At 35.7% G+C, this 18,199-nt stretch overlaps 4 protein-coding genes across 4 annotated transcripts; 2 read left to right on the forward strand and 2 right to left on the reverse strand.

The window, feature by feature from the left end:
• Window positions 1–18: 18 nt before the first annotated feature.
• ftsh9 (FTSH protease 9) lies at window positions 19–4,206 on the reverse strand. The gene is made up of 13 exons (NM_125277.4): window positions 3,119–4,206; window positions 2,962–3,027; window positions 2,744–2,878; window positions 2,557–2,622; window positions 2,263–2,448; window positions 2,088–2,174; window positions 1,887–2,000; window positions 1,688–1,812; window positions 1,491–1,599; window positions 1,287–1,412; window positions 884–1,204; window positions 680–803; window positions 19–440 (listed from the first exon to the last, which is right to left on the reverse strand). The coding sequence occupies exons 1-13, from the start codon at window positions 3,950–3,952 to the stop codon at window positions 313–315; spliced, it is 2,421 nt and encodes an 806-aa protein (NP_568892.1). The 5' UTR covers window positions 3,953–4,206; the 3' UTR covers window positions 19–312.
• A 1,917-nt stretch (window positions 4,207–6,123) lies between these two features.
• Window positions 6,124–10,088, forward strand: AT5G58880 (LRR protein). The gene is made up of 4 exons (NM_001345327.1): window positions 6,124–7,300; window positions 7,385–9,189; window positions 9,378–9,732; window positions 9,827–10,088. Exons 1-4 carry the CDS (start codon window positions 6,199–6,201, stop codon window positions 9,832–9,834), a joined length of 3,270 nt encoding a protein of 1,089 aa, NP_001318834.1. The 5' UTR covers window positions 6,124–6,198; the 3' UTR covers window positions 9,835–10,088.
• Window positions 10,089–11,064: 976 nt separating this feature from the next.
• AGL82 (AGAMOUS-like 82) lies at window positions 11,065–11,949 on the forward strand (the record flags this gene model as incomplete). Its single annotated transcript, NM_125279.1, has 1 exon — window positions 11,065–11,949. One exon carries the CDS (start codon window positions 11,065–11,067, stop codon window positions 11,947–11,949), a length of 885 nt encoding a protein of 294 aa, NP_200697.1.
• A 1,385-nt stretch (window positions 11,950–13,334) lies between these two features.
• On the reverse strand, window positions 13,335–15,745 carry AT5G58900 (Homeodomain-like transcriptional regulator). The gene is made up of 2 exons (NM_125280.4): window positions 14,455–15,745; window positions 13,335–13,928 (listed from the first exon to the last, which is right to left on the reverse strand). The coding sequence occupies exons 1-2, from the start codon at window positions 14,898–14,900 to the stop codon at window positions 13,508–13,510; spliced, it is 867 nt and encodes a 288-aa protein (NP_200698.1). The 5' UTR covers window positions 14,901–15,745; the 3' UTR covers window positions 13,335–13,507.
• Between the last annotated feature and the right edge of the window lie 2,454 nt (window positions 15,746–18,199).

The following is an 18,199-nucleotide window of genomic DNA, read 5'->3' on the forward strand; positions in this document are numbered from 1 at the left end:
TCGTGCATGGTTTTGGCATTTTGGACTTGATGGAATCATCTTTCCCCATACGAAGTTGTATATTAACATAAATGGTCTCTGTATATATACAAGTGGAACAACAATACAATTGCCAATAACTTTGCAGAAAAAGGTAGCAAATACAACAACACATGCTCTGTTTGATACCAAGTAAAAGCTTTTTTTTTCTTCTATACATACTAAGTCATCGTTGCCCAGGATTCGCAGCTCCTTTTAGCTTTTTGATTCTTCTAAGTGAGGCAGAATCATCATCGATGCATACATCTTTCCATTTTATAGGCTTTGTAGATGTTAACTGGAGCTAGCTTGTGCTGGAAGTAAAGCAGTTTGTTTTCCTTTGATGAACACTGCAAGTTCCTCTGAGGGTACTACTCTATTTAACCATTTCTGCAACTCTTCACCTTCTACTTTCTCTTCATCTGAAACCAATCACATGTTTTCAAACAGAGTCAACTACTTTAGGAGCTATAAAAATTACGATATAAGACCATCAACATGTGAGTCTAGTGACCATATCATGCCATGTTGTTTTGATACCATTGGAATGAACCAGCCCATCTCAGAGATTATAAGCCCAAACTAGCCGTTCTTTAGAATACTGGTCTTATGTTTTGTTTCAGTAATTATAGTTTTAGTATCCAGAGGTGTCATGTGTTACCTTCCAGTTGAGCACCGAGCCCTTCTAATACATCTGGATTAGCGCGAACAACAGTCAACGCAACATCCAGAGCAGATTGCAACAAATTTGTCACCTCTCTTTGAACAAGGTCAACCAGATGCCCCTGTAAATTCAGCATGACATGTTAAGTTTGCTTTCCATTTTGAAAAAGACCAACAAGAAGTTTAGGTAGAATAGAGTTACCTGATCTCTTCCCCATGGTGATCCCCCAGAGTCATCAATCCCACCAGCAGAAAGCGTAGCCACAGAGACGGGTCCGATTTTCTCGTTGAGACCATATTCAGCTACTGCCTTATAGGCCATGTCGGTTGCTCTCCTGATATCATCAAGTGCACCTGTTGATATACGCCCCGAGTAAACAACCTCTTCAGCTGCACGACCTCCAAGAAGAGTTACCAAGCGGCCATGTAGTTCATCAATAAAGAGCAAATATCTGTCTTCATGCGTTGGGGGAATGTATGTAAAGCCCAATGCCCCTCCTGATCTTGGTAATATGCTTAATTTCTAAAAATACAATATGTATTAGCAGAGCATTAACACATGTAAAAAATGAGTATCAAGCAACATGCGGTTCTCACTGCTTTACCTCAACACGGGACTGTCCAGAAAGAAGACTTGCAACAGCTGTACCAACAACAGCATGCCCAGCTTCATGCCTTGCAACCACAGCTTTCTCACTACCTTTTAACCTAGCTGTTTTCTTCTCTATGCCCTGAAGCAAACGATGCAATGTAAGGAAACAAATTCTGATGAGAGGTACGATAGAGACTCAGAAAGAATAAGACAATACCGCTATAGATCGCTCGACAGCATGAATGAAGTCAATCTTATCAACAGTCATCTTGCTCTTCCTTCCCGCTAGCAAAGCAGCCTCATTAACCAGGTTTGCAAGGTCTGCCCTATAAAAACCAAACATAAAAGTTAACGAAATATACAGAAAAAAGCAGGTAAGAAACTTTCGGTCAAGAATAAAATACAAATTTTTACCCAGTAAAACCGGTTGTCATTGAGGCAATGCTAGCTAGGTTGACATCATCTCCCAAAGGAAGCTCTTTCTTTGAAACATGCACTTTCAAAATGGATTCTCTTCCAACTTTGTCAGGTGATTCCACCTGAAATTAAATGTCAGATAGCTTTGACAATGTATTACATTGCATGATCATACAGAGCCAGATATTCTACTAACCGTAACAACACGATCAAATCTCCCAGGCCGACGCAGGGCAGGGTCTAAGACATCAGCTCGATTGGTAGCTCCAAGAACAATAACTGCAGAGCTACTGTCAAAACCATCCATCTCCTGTAAACCAGTTCCCAACATATAAATGGATAATGCAAAGATCAAGAAAGCAACTCTGGCAGGAAAAGTGCATAATTACAAACTTACAGTGAGCAATTGATTCAAGGTTTGCTCCCTTTCATCATTGCTGACCATTCTGAATTTACCATCACGGCTTTTCGCGACAGCATCTATCTGAAATTGAAAGAAACACAAATACATTTGTAAAGATTTACATCGATACAAAGTAGCAGGTAATCTAACACTGATTTTGTATTCACACCTCATCTATAAATATAATTGACGGAGCCTCCTTCTTGGCTCGTGCAAATAGATCCCTTACGCGTGAGGCACCCATGCCAACATACAGCTCTACAAACTCACTTGCAGAGCAACTTATGAATGGAACATCAGATTCCCCAGCAACAGCTTTTGCAAGAAGGGTTTTCCCTGTTCCAGGAAGACCGACCTACCAAAACAGGGAAATAAAGCCATAAATTCTAAAGATAGTAACCAAACATTGCGCATAAACCACCTAAGAAATGGCCATAAGTTGTAACTACATTATTAAACTCACCAGTAGGACACCACGAGGAGGACGAGCACCTAGACGAACATACCTATCAGGATTCTTGAGAAATTCCTGCAACAGTTAAACCAAGTGTAAGAGAAATTAACAAGAGCATGAACACAAAGCAATTACAGAAACATTTGACAATCATTTCAGCAAAGTGCAGAGCATATATAAGGATAAATGAACCTACCACAATCTCTTCCAGCTCTTCCTTTGCTTCATCAACACCAGCAACATCTGCAAAAGTGATTGTTTCACCATCACCAGAAACTTTTCCCCCACCAGGACCACCAGACTTGCGGGTCCTCAGCTGTCCCGTTGTACTCTGTGTATACCTCACAGCTTTTAAGAAAAGTGCACATGGCCTTAACTTAAACAACCACATTACGGTATCATGAATATGCAAACCTGGGAAAAGTTAACAGGAAATCGGTGGAGAAGCCCTGCAAGCACTGCAATGTAGAACAGAACTATCTGAAACAAAAACAAAAAACAAGAAAAGAAGAAACCTTTTCAATCTAAGTGTTTCCTAAAGCCAACAAGCCATTATAATTCACGGTCTTACCAATCCAGAGTTGAAAAAGCCACCAGAGCGCTTATCAGGCGACCCGAATTCCACATTATTCTCAAGCATTTTCTCATACGGTGTTTTGATATCCCTCGGCCTAGTAGTGGAATACACAACTCTTTTAGTCGGAGCCACACTTCTAAGCATAGTCTCAGACGACTCAGAGAGCTTAATACTACTACTACTAGTTTCACTCTCTTGCAAATTCCCATCATCTTTCAACTTAAACAAAACATGAAAACCATCCACCTCCACTTTCTGAACCTCATCATTATTAACTTTACTCAAGAAATCACTATACGGTACACTCATAAACGTCGTCTGTGTCCGAGGCTCCGAACCCGGTAACGGGATTCCGGGTCGGAGCAATCGCACAACAAACATAACAATACCCAATTGTAGTAACATTACACCAATCTCCTGCGCTTGAATTATCGGTTTCCATTGCCATTTCTTCCCTTTAGACCACCATAACTCATTCTTACCTTGCTTCCGTCCTTTATCCTTATTGGTCTTTCCTTCTCCTTCACTTGAGCTAGCTTTCTGATCACCTTCTTGACAATTCACAATCGTTCTACTACTACTAGTACTCTTCTTCCTCGAAAACCCTTGCCAAAGATTAAACCTTTCCTGGTTTATCGACCCTGGAACTGATTGAGGAAGTTGAATCGATGAATTGGAGACGAATCGATTCGGATTCTGACGAAAACCAAAAGATCGATCTCGGAAAAAGCTCGAAGCATGCAAATACAATAAACTACTAGTACTACAACAAGTTGAGAATCGAAACTTATCGTGAATCAATGGACTTAGCAATTCGATTGAAGTCATTATTTTTTCTTTCGAAACCCTAGAAATTGAGGAAATCAAAGGAAGACATTGCAACACATTTTTGGGTTTATCTAATCTTCTTTTTGGGTCATGAACGCGAGGTTTACTGGGAACAACGACTTCGAATATGAACCGTTGGATTTGAATAAAGAGAGTTATCTCCACCGTTGATAACGCCGGAGTTCTGTTTTGTAAGAAGATTATCTGAAGGCCAGAATCCAATGTGGCGAGATGTATAGAAAGCAATGGTGTTTTGTGTGACGTGGATGAAAGGTAATGGTTGATGAGATTTTAGGTTTTTTCTTGACCACAGGTTTTAAACGGTGGATATGGGCCACGAATCTGGTTTTTTGGCTTCTAGGGCTCACAGAATGGCCCAAAAGATAATCATTTTCAGTTTCATGGCTATAAATTTTCTGAATATTTTTCATAGAAATTTAATTTTGTTAACATCGTCAAAAAATCAAAAAATTTAATTTTTGGTTCTAATTTGGGTTTCTCGTAGTCTAGACCATTAAGATTCAAATAGTTTCATAATTGTGTATACTTTTTTTATTAGTTTCTAGAAAAATAGATTCGGCGTTTAACACACAAAAAAAAAAAGAGAATATTACACGTAGAGGCACTATTTTGAAACTTTAGCCACAAATAGGCACTTTAAAAGGAGAAGGCACTTTACCAAATCAAAATTTCCAAATTGCCCTCTGAACCACAACGCTTTCTCCTCATTTTCTCTCTCAACTCTTTTCTCCATCGTCTTTATTTCTTTCTCTTTCCAAAATCAAAACCAATTTTTTACGGGAATCTCAATATTCCAAATCAAAACTAAAAACCCAATTTCATATGATTTATCATCATCTTCCCTGTCTCTCAACAATTATTTGATTTGGTTCCATTTATTTCTCTCCTTGATTAAGGAATCTCTGTCATCGATTACAATGAAAAGTGAGGATGTTAACCATGATCAGTTACCTTCTAAGCAATCTGGGCTTGAAACGGTTCGTGATGTTGAGAACGCGAGTAGCAGCAAAAAGGCCATTGTCGATGTAACTTCATCTGAGGCATAGTTGTCCATTGATGAGTGTCCAAGCATTCAAGTCCAAATGGTCATCTAATAACTCACATTTGAAACATAGTTGTCCATTGATAAGTGTCCAAGCACTCTAGTCCAAGTGGTCATCTAGTAACTCACATCTGAAGCATAGTTGTCCATTGATGAGTGTCCAAGTACTCAAGTTTAAGTATATAAAGCGTGTAAGAAGATCAATTGTAGCAGCAATGTTCTGTTGTTGATTCTTAATATATTCTTCGTTTTTAAGTTATGATAGAGAATTTTGAGATAATCTCAGAATTTCTATGATTTGTAAGAATTATAGAGAACCACCATGATTAATGATTTTGAAAAAGAAAATAAAAATGATGAAAAAAAAAAAACATGGAAGACAGAGAAGATAAAAAATGATGCTAGTTTGTCTCCATGATAACTTGTCCATGTAAACGTAACCATGTGGAAATAAGTGATTCTCATAAGTAAAAGAATATGCTTTTAAGGTTAGACGTTCAATGAAACATCAATTTATCAAGAAATAATCAAATTGTACCAAACAAGGCGATCAAATGGATATGAAATTTAATACTGGAATTTGCCAACTTGGGTTTTCCATAAACTCTCAAATGTTTGATTTTGATAAACTCTTAAATGTTTGATTTTGCAAGGAAAGAAAAAAAAGTAATAATGAGAAGAGAGAGAGAGAGAGAAGAGAGAGAGAGAGAGAGAGAGAGAGAGAGAGAGAGAAGCGACGAAGAAGAAGGAAAAAAAAGGAACGTGGAGAGATGAAACTTTTTTTTTAATTATAATTTTTTAATTTTCAGGGGCAAATTGGTCAAAAGTTTAATGAAAAAGTTGGAAAAGTGCCTCATCCCTGACAAGTGCCTCAAAAGAAATAAAATTCTCTAAAAGTGCCTAAACGTGTCACATTCCCAAAAAAAAAATCGTTAACTAACAAAACTTTTTTTTTCTGTTTTGTCGTTTAAATTCCCTCTTAAGTAAACAATAGAAAGAAAGAAAGAAAAATTAACATCCTGAAACAGAGGATCTCCAGACGATATAACTTCTCTAAATTTAGATACTCCATTTATCAGTTTTTTTCTTTGATGCCAGATTCTTTGCTAGATCTCTGAAAAAAAAGGATCTTGTTTCAATTGATTTTCATATCAATTTTTCATCTTTTGAGATTATATGGAAAATGGGCATTGACACGAAAGAGATCATCGTTATATTATGGAAAATTCTTGGATATTCGATGAACATGAGCATCAAATTCATGATAAACCACCCGGTTTTGTCAGGGGTTTCAATGTTTTTACTCGTGCTATACATTTTCCTCCCTTCTCTGTTCTTCTTCTTGATCTATACATCACCGGTTCTTGCATGTGCTCTAGTGTATGCCCGAGAAAAGCTAGGGTTAAGATTCTCAAGTTCGTATTCAGAGCCAAAGAAGAGTTGTGGAGGAGAAAAGAGATGCCATTTAAAACAACAACGAAGTGTTAGACGAAATGCTCGAATGAAAGTTGAAGAATGGGATTCACAGACAAGCGAAGAAGAGAAAGACAAAGTTATCTTGACTTCTCTTTACAATGATCTCCTTGGTCGTACTCCTCAATTCGAAGAGTCTCCAAAAGCTTTAGAAACCAATGTAGTAGAGGAAGAAGAAGACAAAGAGAAGGAGTTTCTTGGAGAGGGAGTTTCTCGTGATTTGGGTCATCTCAACGTTGAAGAACCAATGGTTTGCAACTGTGAGATCAAATATGGAGAATCAGATGGTAAAGTAGAGATGAAACAGGAGATGAGTAATGCTAATGAGCATGGGATTTCAGAGATTGAGAGAAATAAGAGACTAGAGTCTTTAATCGCTAGAAGAAGAGCGAGGAGACGCTTTAGACTAGCTTTAGATCAAAAGAATAAGCTTCAAGCTGAAGAAACAACTAGCCCTAGACAGAACAACACCAACAACCTTCACGTTACGGTTTCGAGGAACTCACTTGAAAAACGTCGAAATAATTCATCAGATGGTACTACTGTTAAAGGATTACAGATTCCAGGCTCAGCTCCTTCTGTGATGTTACAAGGAAGAAACCCTTTTGACATTCCTTATGATCCTCAAGAAGAAAGACCTAATCTTACTGGAGATAGCTTTGATCAAGAGTTTTCATTGTTTAATCAAAAAGATTTGTTCTTTTGTCGTCATGAGAGCTTCTGTCGTTTTTCTCTGTTCTCACCAGAACATGTTCAGTGTATGAACAGCCCAGTTTCTGCTTCAGACATTTCAACTACTAGGAAACGTTTAGGTTATATCTCTAACATTTTCTGGTAATTAAATTTTGGTGTTTGTATTTTCTCTGTGAATATTAATGTACTTGTTTTGTCTACAGATTTGGAGAATGAATATATTGATCATACTGAACAAAATCTCCCATTAAATGGAAAAGAAGCTACAATAGAAGACGATGATAAAAGCGTTGTGAGTCGAAAAAGCGAAGAAAAAGAGGTAGAAATGAATGATGAGACAGATTCAAACAAAGAAGAATGTGATGATTCAAGTTGTTCAGAAGAAAGTGAGTCAGAACTATGCCGTTTAAACAAAGCGGAGCTCAGGGAAGCTATATGCCAATCCATGGACAACAATCCCGGTTATCTTGTGAATCAAGCAAGAAATAGTATTCCAAGCACATTACCTAGAGGTATAGTAGCGCCAAGACTAGATGATAACAACATGTTTTACGCTCGCAAATGTGGAAATTCGCACAGTCGAACATTTTCAGTTGCCTCGGATATGCAAGTTGAGGTTTCAGAGATTGGTTCACCTCCTACAACAGTTGATTGGCTTGATGACTGGTCTACTGGTGGTGAATCTTACATTTATGATACAGATATTGACAGAGAAATCGTCCGCGATGAAGAATCACGTAAGAGGATGTCTCATCAATATGAATCAAGAAGTGGAATAGGATCAAAAGAGGAGAATAGTGAGCCAAGTACTAAACCTGAGGCCAAACCAGATCAGGATTGTGTGGTAGATGAAGACCTTATAACAGTTGATGATATGTCATTGTTAGATAGAAGAACCCAAAGTGAAGAGATTTTTGAGCAGACACCTTCTAGTTCCAGTGATGTGTCCAAGCCTACAAGTTCTGGGAGATTTGAAGGTATGTTGTTCCATACAAGTGCCTCATTGTCGTCTATAACAGAAGAACCTGAAACAATCTTGGATTCGATCGATGGCGTCAACTCGGAGATTATGAATAGTTTGACTGGAGAATTAACTGACCAGAGACCTCTGACTAGTCTTGATTTATCCATGGAGAATTTGATAGATGAAGAAGTTGCTGATATGCAACAAATAGAAAATGATGATCTTTGTGGATCTCCTAAGATTATTGATTTTGATATCATTGATCATCAGCAGACAGATCAAACGTCGGATAGCATTCAAGGAGAACATGAGGAAACTAAGAGCTTCTTGGATGCTTCTTTGGACACACCCTTTATAGAATCATTTGAGAGAGAGGTACAAGAAGAAGAAGAATCAAACTTAGACAAGTCTACTGAGGAAACAACAAAAGAAACAGAAAGTGATTTGAAGAGTTCTCCGGGACAAGTTTCTACAGAATTACTAGAAAGTGTGGTAAGGGAAGAGAATGGTCAGGAATTAGTCAAAAGTGCTGATGAGAAAGCAATGCTAGTAGAGGAAGAGAAGACTCATAATGTCTTGGAAGCATCTTCGAGCAATGCTCATACACAGTTGGTTGATTTAGACTATGGAAACGCAGAAAATTCTAGTGATGTGATACTTCTGCAAGTCCAAGATAGTCATAAGTCACCACTAGATGAGTCAGTTGATCAGGAGATCTCTAAGGAAGTAGAAAAAACAGAGTTATTAAAAGATTTTTGTGGTGAATCAACCCAAGAATACAAAAATAGAGGAAATGTTGAGGCCTGTGGAAACGCAGAAAATGCTAGTGATGTGTTACTTCTGCAAGTCCAAGATGGTAATAACTCACCACTAGATGAGTCAACTGATCAGGAGATTTCTAAGGAAGAAGAAAAAACAGAGGTATTGAAAGATTTTAATGATGAAACGCCCCAAGGATACAAAAATAGAGCCAATGTTGAGGAAGAATCAGTAGTTTTAGCTGACACTCAAAACTCACAAGATTCACAAACATGGACTCAACAGGTTTCACCTTCTATTCTAATCATCTTTGACATTTTAGACAAATCTGACTCCACCAATGATTCACTGAATATGTGATTATCCATAACCATTTACTAAGATAATAAATTTTACTAGCTTCTTCCTCTGTTGTTGGTTCTTGATTTGAAGTTTTAGTAATTGCTTTTGACACTTTTGTTTTTATTGAATAGTGTGGTATAGATTCTTCCCAAGGGATATCACCAAGAACATTGGAGATCACCCAGCAACTAGAGCAAGACGATGTTATTGCCTCTTCCTCAAACACCGTCTCTCAAGATATCAATAAAGATATTACCGCGGCAGTAGCCAATGACTTAGCTGCTAGTGAGAGGAATGATGAAGTGATTCTGAAACTTGATGAGCAAGTTGGAGAAGCTATGGAAAAGGAACTAGAGCTTAATTTAGAATCACTGCACCATAATATTGGTTTAGTCGGTAGAGAAGACGATGAAGAATCCAAGAAAGTAATAGAGGAAATGCAAAATGCGGAGATCCAAACAACAAAACACGAAAACAGAGTCTTAGGTTAGTCGTAATTCAAAAATGGAGAAGAAAGCATAGATGATCAGAAAAGTGTTTGATATTCCTATGTTATAACCAAATGCTTACTATTTTGCAGAAAATTAACACATTGATGATACTAACACACAGAATCATGATGACGAAAACAAGTAACGCTGCACATAAGGTACGGTACGCCACAAGGAAAATGTGTTAAGAATTCTTTTTGATCCATAACAGGTGAAACATTGTGTTGTATCATTATTTAATGGACTTTTTGTTTAATTATACAACTTGTAAAGGCAACTCATTCTTTTGTAATATACTGTATAGAGATGGATAAATCTTTTGAATATATACTCACAGAAGAACTACTAGCATTCATTTCTCTTCTTTTCTTCTTTGTTTTAATGTTAAGATTATATTAGCGAAACATATTACAACCTAAAGCTACCCATATCCATAAAAAACGAATCGAATCGAGAAAGTTTTTCGGCATACAACGGATAAGTAGTACAACAACGGCCCTAAGAGCTGCCGGCGTTAAAGGTGACTATTATATAACAAGATTACAATAAGTGTATAAATATTAAACCGTCTAACTAATAAGGAAAGAAATAAATTTAACTGTGTTTAACATTTTTGTCTTTCTTGGTAAGCATCTTCAAGTTAGTATATTTTCCCTTTTGGCAAACTAAATATTCCCAATTTAATTCTTCTTTCCTAAACTTTCATGATCATTTAAATGTTCATATCTCGTGATCTTTGACAACCTTCCATAAACACAAACCTAATCAAGCTCAATATATAAAATCTCGCATATATTAGCTTGATTCACCCTTATTCCGACAGAAGCTCCAAAAAATCGGTTTTGGTATAAAATCTCATTGAAACTTTTGCTTTGATATTCAAGTAAGGATACTATCTTTTCCATAAACAATTTCTACATTTGTTCATTAATTCTGCTCTGGCTCTAAGGTATTTCATGTTTCATTTGTTCTGTTGTGGGATTGATTTCGTTTTGAGGGTGTCGAGAATTAGCTAGCTCCTACTTCTCGGATTTTGACTATTGGCTTTGCGTTTTCTCATTTATTCGTGAGTGTAATTTTAAAATTCTTTCGCTCTATCCTATGGTTTGTGTGGGGATTGAGGCAGCATAGAAAAAACGCCTTTAATTTGGGTTGTTTTGATCATAATTTGAGTGTTTATAGACCAACTATTCACAAAACGCCTATAAACAAAGTATTTTACAAAACATATCAATTCAATTTATTTGTACTTTTGTTTTTGGGAAAAAGGTTTATATGTTTATATGTTTTTTTTTGTAATATATAACAATAACTCAGGTTACAAAGGATGGTTCCGAAAGTGGTCGACCTACAAAGGATAGCGAACGATAAGACAAGGATAACAACTTACAAGAAGAGGAAAGCTAGTCTTTACAAGAAGGCACAAGAGTTCTCAACTCTCTGCGGCGTCGAGACATGTCTCATCGTCTACGGTCCCACGAAGGCTACCGATGTGGTGATTTCCGAGCCAGAGATATGGCCGAAGGACGAGACCAAAGTCAGGGCCATCATACGCAAGTACAAAGACACAGTGTCGACCAGCTGCAGGAAAGAAACCAACGTGGAGACTTTCGTCAACGATGTAGGGAAAGGAAACGAGGTGGTGACTAAAAAGAGAGTGAAGCGTGAGAATAAGTATTCTAGTTGGGAGGAGAAGCTAGACAAGTGTTCACGAGAGCAACTACATGGGATTTTCTGTGCCGTGGATAGCAAGTTAAATGAAGCTGTAACGAGACAGGAGCGTAGTATGTTTAGGGTTAATCATCAAGCCATGGACACACCATTCCCGCAGAATTTAATGGACCAACAATTCATGCCACAGTATTTTCATGAGCAGCCACAGTTTCAAGGCTTCCCTAATAATTTCAATAATATGGGTTTCTCGTTGATTTCACCTCATGATGGTCAGATTCAAATGGACCCAAATCTCATGGAGAAGTGGACCGACTTGGCTTTGACTCAAAGCTTGATGATGTCAAAGGGAAACGATGGTACTCAATTCATGCAGAGGCAAGAACAACCATACTATAATCGTGAACAGGTTGTATCGAGGTCTGCAGGTTTCAATGTTAACCCGTTTATGGGATATCAAGTCCCGTTTAATATTCCTAATTGGAGATTATCGGGAAATCAAGTTGAAAATTGGGAGCTTTCAGGGAAGAAAACGATATGATTTGAATTACGGAGCTTTATTAGTTTTTAGGGTTTTATAGTTTTGTTTCTGTTGGGGTTTTTAATTTTTTTTTGTGTATGATGGCTTGACATGCAAAAGTCAAGTGTTTTTTTTTTGACATAACATCATCTTTTTACATTTTATACAAGTTTCGGTTATACGTAAAGTTTTCTTTAAACACTCAGAAAATAATGTACCACTTATTTTATTATATTATCCTTGGTTTTTATATGATCATCTCCCAAATTGTCCCAAAAAACAAAATCTATAAGAACTAGTTAAGATGAATTAATTAATCATTTTACTTTCCGTGTCGAGTTTTAATTGGGATGGTAAGACATTGACAACCCTAACCACTAGACTATAAATCTTGCAACTGAGTAATTTATTTTTGTAAAAGCTTTTTTAAAAGAAAATATCTTTTTTAATCTTTGTTGATTATTCAATTACTTGATAGCTTTTGTTCATTGTTTTAAAAGCTAATTAATAATTTGTACCTTTTTGTTGATTGAATTCCAAAATTCTTTGGTTATACCAAAAAAACAAAATACGTATAGTGTCTACTGTCCTACAGACTATCTATAGCGTGTCTAGAAAAAGGAAAAAATAAAAGAAAAAATTAAGGACTATAAAGTTTAATTAGTTGCACTGTTCTCAAACATTGTCCGTTGTTATAACTTCAAGTGGTTGTTGAAAGAATAGTTTGGTTGATTGAGACGAACAACGAATAATGCCATATTGTGATCTATACATTATTCAAACATTACACGACAAATATTGGATATTTAAGTTAGAGATGGCCAACTTTGTGTCTTTGAACCTTTTTCCCTGCAACTTGTATTACAAACATATTTTTTTAATTTTTTCCCTCAACAACTAACACTGCACAATATCGGATTTAATATTTTTTTTATGCATCATACTATATAATATGATAATGCTGATATGAATTAGACTATTGTTGTGTTTCTCAAAAGGGGTTATTCACAACCACCATTTGCATATTTGGCACTGTTTAGGATTTGTTTAAGCACTTCTTACATCTGCTAATTCGATCGGGTTTGTCTATCGTACACAACACATATGATGATGTTTTGTTAGGTTTAGTCTCGGTTTACGCTTCAAGCATGTTCATGAATCTTAAACCGCTGATGAACTTGTGTGTATTAGATGTGAAGCTGTGACAGCCCATTTCGTATCGGTGGTCCAGAAGTGAAGTGGATGAGTAGTTGGAGTTATGTTGTATATATGCGTATAACGTAAGCTGTTAAAGACGATATAATTTGGCTTCACTTGTATATCGTTTTAATTTGGCATCACCTATCTTTCATTTTGTCACACCACTTGTTAATTTGCAACTTGCAACCATTTGAAACTTAACTAACAATTTTACTCAAAGATAACTTAGGCACTGTCAAGAGACTTTTATTAACTATTTCAATTTGGAATTAAAACAATGGACGTTTATTATACAATTGCCAAATATGATTGTTTCGTCCATATGAAAAATTAAGAATTTAACTTACACTTTTTAATTAGAGAGATGGATCTTCATTAGCTATAGTTGAAACATTGTGTTTTGGGCGTCATAGCAAGAATCTGCATTGTTATACCCTCCAATCATAACCTGGCCGTATGAATGAACGCCACTAATAGCGTTTCCAATCGTTATATTGAAAGCGTCTGCCTGTGTTCCATTGTTGTCCGTTTGGTTCCAAGGAAACGCGGTTAGCCTTGAACGCTGATCTCCAACAACAATGGAGCTCTTATTGGTCTCCAAAGAAGCCTCCTCTTCGAGATTTACGGTGGTTATGTCGTGAATGCTTGCTCGTCTCTTGTCCTTGCCGCCGGAAAGTTGCCGGATGAAGTACTTTTGGGCGTGGCTAGCTACTTGTGTTGGCGTTCGCGTTATCACAAAGTTCCGAGATATGTTTCTCCAATCTCCTTTCCCATATTTCTTCAAACCCATTAGAAATAGCCTGAATTGTGACAAATATGGAATCAAATATATCTACATACAATCTTGACCCAAATAAATTGTTCTTTGTAGGTTTGATGCGTTATATATGTGATTAGGCAAGATTTTGCAGCTAAACAGTGTTGCATAAATCATACTACGATTATGCAATGCATTTGTTCAAACAAATTAGAAATAGCCCGATTGTGAGAAATATCTAATCTAAGATATTTTCATAAAGTTATATACAACCACAGTGTTATACATTTATACTATCAAATTGTCATTAACTAGTAATTTAAATATTGGATATTTTTCCAATCAATCATGTCACTGATTTATGTTTAACTATTTTACTACCTTGCATGATTAGTGACCAACATTTATGTCAATTTCACCACTGACTGAGCTGATTTTTAAGTAGATTTAAATTTCACCATTCCGGTATAAAACCATCTAATTCCGGTTTAATGTCAATTCCCAATAAACCGGAAAAGAACAGAGATTTTTTCTTTCTTTTTTGTGTAAAAGAAGAAACAGAGACTTACTTGTGTTCTTCCTCCGTCCAAGGAACGCCTTTCTTCCGCTCCAGCTCCGGCGATCTACCGGCCTGCGACCGTTTATTACAAACCTGATGACCCGGTTTAAACCCGTTACATCCGCCACCGCCGCCGGCCCAATCTAGAGTGAAAGGCGGCGAGGTGATGTAACCGGGGACCGGGATTAAACCGGCCTCGATGCTGCTGACATCAGCTTCCAAATCGTTATACTGTCTAATTACGTCACTCACTGTCTTCCCCGGAATCACCGCAGCCACCTTCTGCCACCGATCAGGAGTGTTGTCGTCGTAAACCGCCAAAGCATTCTCGAATGCCTTGTTCTCTGCCGCCGTCCACGTGGCACCTTCACCAGAAGCTGCGACGCCGCTCTTAGTTTCCTCCATGAGCCAGTTCCCACCTGACACGTGTGACGTCGACGGTCTCATAACCTCCATGTCCGAAAACTAAAACCTAGCTCTGTTTTTTTTACGGTAAGTAAGAACAAATCATGCCGACAAAGGTCAACGGATTTACGAATTTTGGGATCAATAAGATCCCAAAAATGATATTAATTTTTTTGGGTTTATTGATGGGAAGGAAGAGATAAGAGAATCAAAAGAAGAACACAAAAATCACTATCAAATGATACTTCATTTTTATTTTGGTTAGAGAAGAAATCATCGGAATTTCTCTGAAGCATTGCTTAGACCCACTTCAAGGAATCTATAAAAGTTTAAACCTTTTGAAAAAGAATTGAGTAAAATCTAGTGGAGATCTGGTAAGTGAGTCAAAAAGAGAGAATTTTTAGGGTAGCTCTGAGATTTTTGCAGAAGAAATAAAAAGAATCTATTGGTTTTCCAGATTTGGTGGAGCTAATAAGCAGCATGAGTGGTATTTAAGTATCAGAGACTCAGAGTTAAAAGAGATTTAAAGATCTGGGTGTGGATAATATTTCTCGGGAAAATAAACATATGGCTACAGAAAATGAAAAAAATGAAATTAATATTGAAGAAGCTACCTTGGAGCTTACCCAATTAGGAAAACTATAACGTGCAAGAAGAAGCAAATGAACCCATAAATGGAAAGAAAACTAAAATCAGAAACCAGATTATAAACTTCTCGAGTTAAAAAAAAAAGAGAGAAGTAGGCAGAGAAAGGAGGTGATGATTTGGGCTCTTATAGTTCTGTCCTTGATAAATTATTATTTTTGGTTGATGCTGTTTTTTCTTTTCTTCTTAAAATTTAAGATTTGATTCTCTTTTTTACTTCTTTCTATTTTTTTGTCACCTTGCATAGTAATATTCCTGCTTAATAGTTAAAAATACTCATGACTTAACAGTTTTGGGTAAAATGGTTGAAAGTTTTAAACGGACGCTTCAAATAGATATTTGAAATGAGAAAAGATGATTAAAACATGTATTAAAATTTAAAATAAAGTGGTTATGAACCGCTTAAAAAATTGCTCACTACCGTCCGTGTCTATCTATACACCAAATGTGGTCCATTTTTCAATTTCTCCTATTTTTATTTTATTTTATAAATTGTTTAATTATATTCACTATTATTGAAAATGAAAACTAAATTGTTTGCTGTAATTTTAAAATTATTTTCCTAATCAAGATTACTTTTACTCCTTATACATAGTTACAAACTCTTTCTTAATCATAAACATTTTTTTTTCTTAATTTCATAATCATCATTTCACCACCGGTTAAACAAAACTGCATATTTTTCTACTACTTTTGAAATCATTTTGATTAAACTTTAGCTACTTAATTGGACCCTAAAAACTTTTAAGCTTTTTCAATGGAAAAGTAATTAGTATAGTTAGAACTTTACAGTTATAACTGTCTTACATATTCACTAGTATAAATGGCGTAACAAATATGTTAGAGTTCGAACTAAATGTAAATCGATTAATGATGAAATCGTAAATTCTTGTGTTTGATTTGGTCACACGGAAAGACATGAAAAATATAATTTTGGAACTTTGAGAAAGAAAATAAAATGAATCGAAGAAAAATTCCGTGAACGATATAATTACAAAATAATAATGCTGGTGAACACTCTGATAAATTGTGAAATACAAAATAATTGACATTGAGGCACAAAAAAGGGAGAAAAAAAACTCAAAAACAATGTATGATAATTATTTAATTAATTTAAATACGCGAAGTTGACATTTTGTGGGAGTGTACGATGCCTCTGAAAAAACAATACCAAGTTTTCAACATTCATATTAAACTAATATACAACAAACATATACGTGCTTCTGTATACTTTTATAATCTTTATTTTCACTGATTACGTACATTTTGTATAATATTGGCAAATTGGGATTTTATGTGTCAGATGAGGGAAAAGGAGCCGCCAAATGAACGGTCGAGATCAGCGGTAACTTTCATGGCCAAGTTGTACAAAGGGGTCCACGTGAGATCCGCGTTTTGCATTATCATTGGTCGGTTCTTTCTCTCTCTCTCTCTCTTTACTGTTTTCTTTTATTTTCCTTTTCTGTTTTTTTTAAGATCTCGAGGAATCTGTCTTCTCCATTATGATTTGTTAACGTGGCTTAATACTGTACGTTAGATCTATTCATTATGATTTAATGAAAAGTGGACACGTGAGATCTCCGATTGCTCCCAATTTGGTTCGGTTTGGTTAATGATCATCATAGTTGCTTGTCTTTTTAAAGCACAGATTCTATGGAGGTTATTTGTAATTAATCAGATCGATGTTTGAAACATATTTTTTTGATTAAATTTAAGGAAATAAACATTTAAACATAAGAAATAAGTATACATTAAAAAAAATAAAAAAAAATAATAAGTATACATAATTAGTATCAAATAATGCATTATATAAACTTTATAATAAATGAGAAAAGAAATGAGTATATTTTACAAGATGGTTAAATGGTACATCACTAAAATATACCATGCATCTCTTAATTTATTCCCTTAGCAACAAAATTTCATTCAAAAAGAATGTCAAATTGATTTTATTGGTGAGTTTCTATCACAGTAGTTGACCATCGCATGAGTTGTCTTTTATTCAAAACACCATAATGATTTTATTTTATTTTATGAAGAATCTTGGAACATGTCAAAGAAATCCATTACCGAGTTTCGTACAACATAACATTCCCCATTTCACGGATCGCATTTCCTAATAACAGTGTTTAGGGAGCCCTAATTAATTAATTACATTTTAGTCAAATAGATTATGTCTTTTAAACCGGTAAGCTTGTGTTACATGGCCGGTAATGGTACCATACCGTACTTAGAGAGTAGTATATTATATCACCTTAATCCAGTTCAGAATGTTTAATTAACCTTGATCATATACTATTAGAGAAAAACCTTTGTCCCCCAATCATTTATATGTTACAGTGTACATCTCCAGTGATAGTTACGGCTAATATATATATAGAGTAATATGTCATATCTACATTTCTCAGTTACGATTATTTTTTGTATCTAATTCGATGTTTCTTCAATACGTTATCCTATCAAAAAACTTTTTAAACTAAATATGACATATTACTTTAAATATAATTAAGAAAATACATGCTTTGGGATTAGTCAATTGCCAAAAAAGGATTGACCAAACACTTTGGAATCATGTATGTCATTTCATATGAAAAGGATATTGAAGTGATCACACCACTAGTTAATAATGAAATCGTCAATTCTATAATCTTTTGCACATGTTTCATCATATATGAAAAACAGCTAAACTAATTCATTAACCCCAA

The sequence above is a fragment of the Arabidopsis thaliana genome, chromosome 5 (genome assembly GCF_000001735.4).
Source record: "Arabidopsis thaliana chromosome 5, partial sequence".
Classification (NCBI taxonomy): Eukaryota; Viridiplantae; Streptophyta; class Magnoliopsida; order Brassicales; family Brassicaceae; genus Arabidopsis; species Arabidopsis thaliana.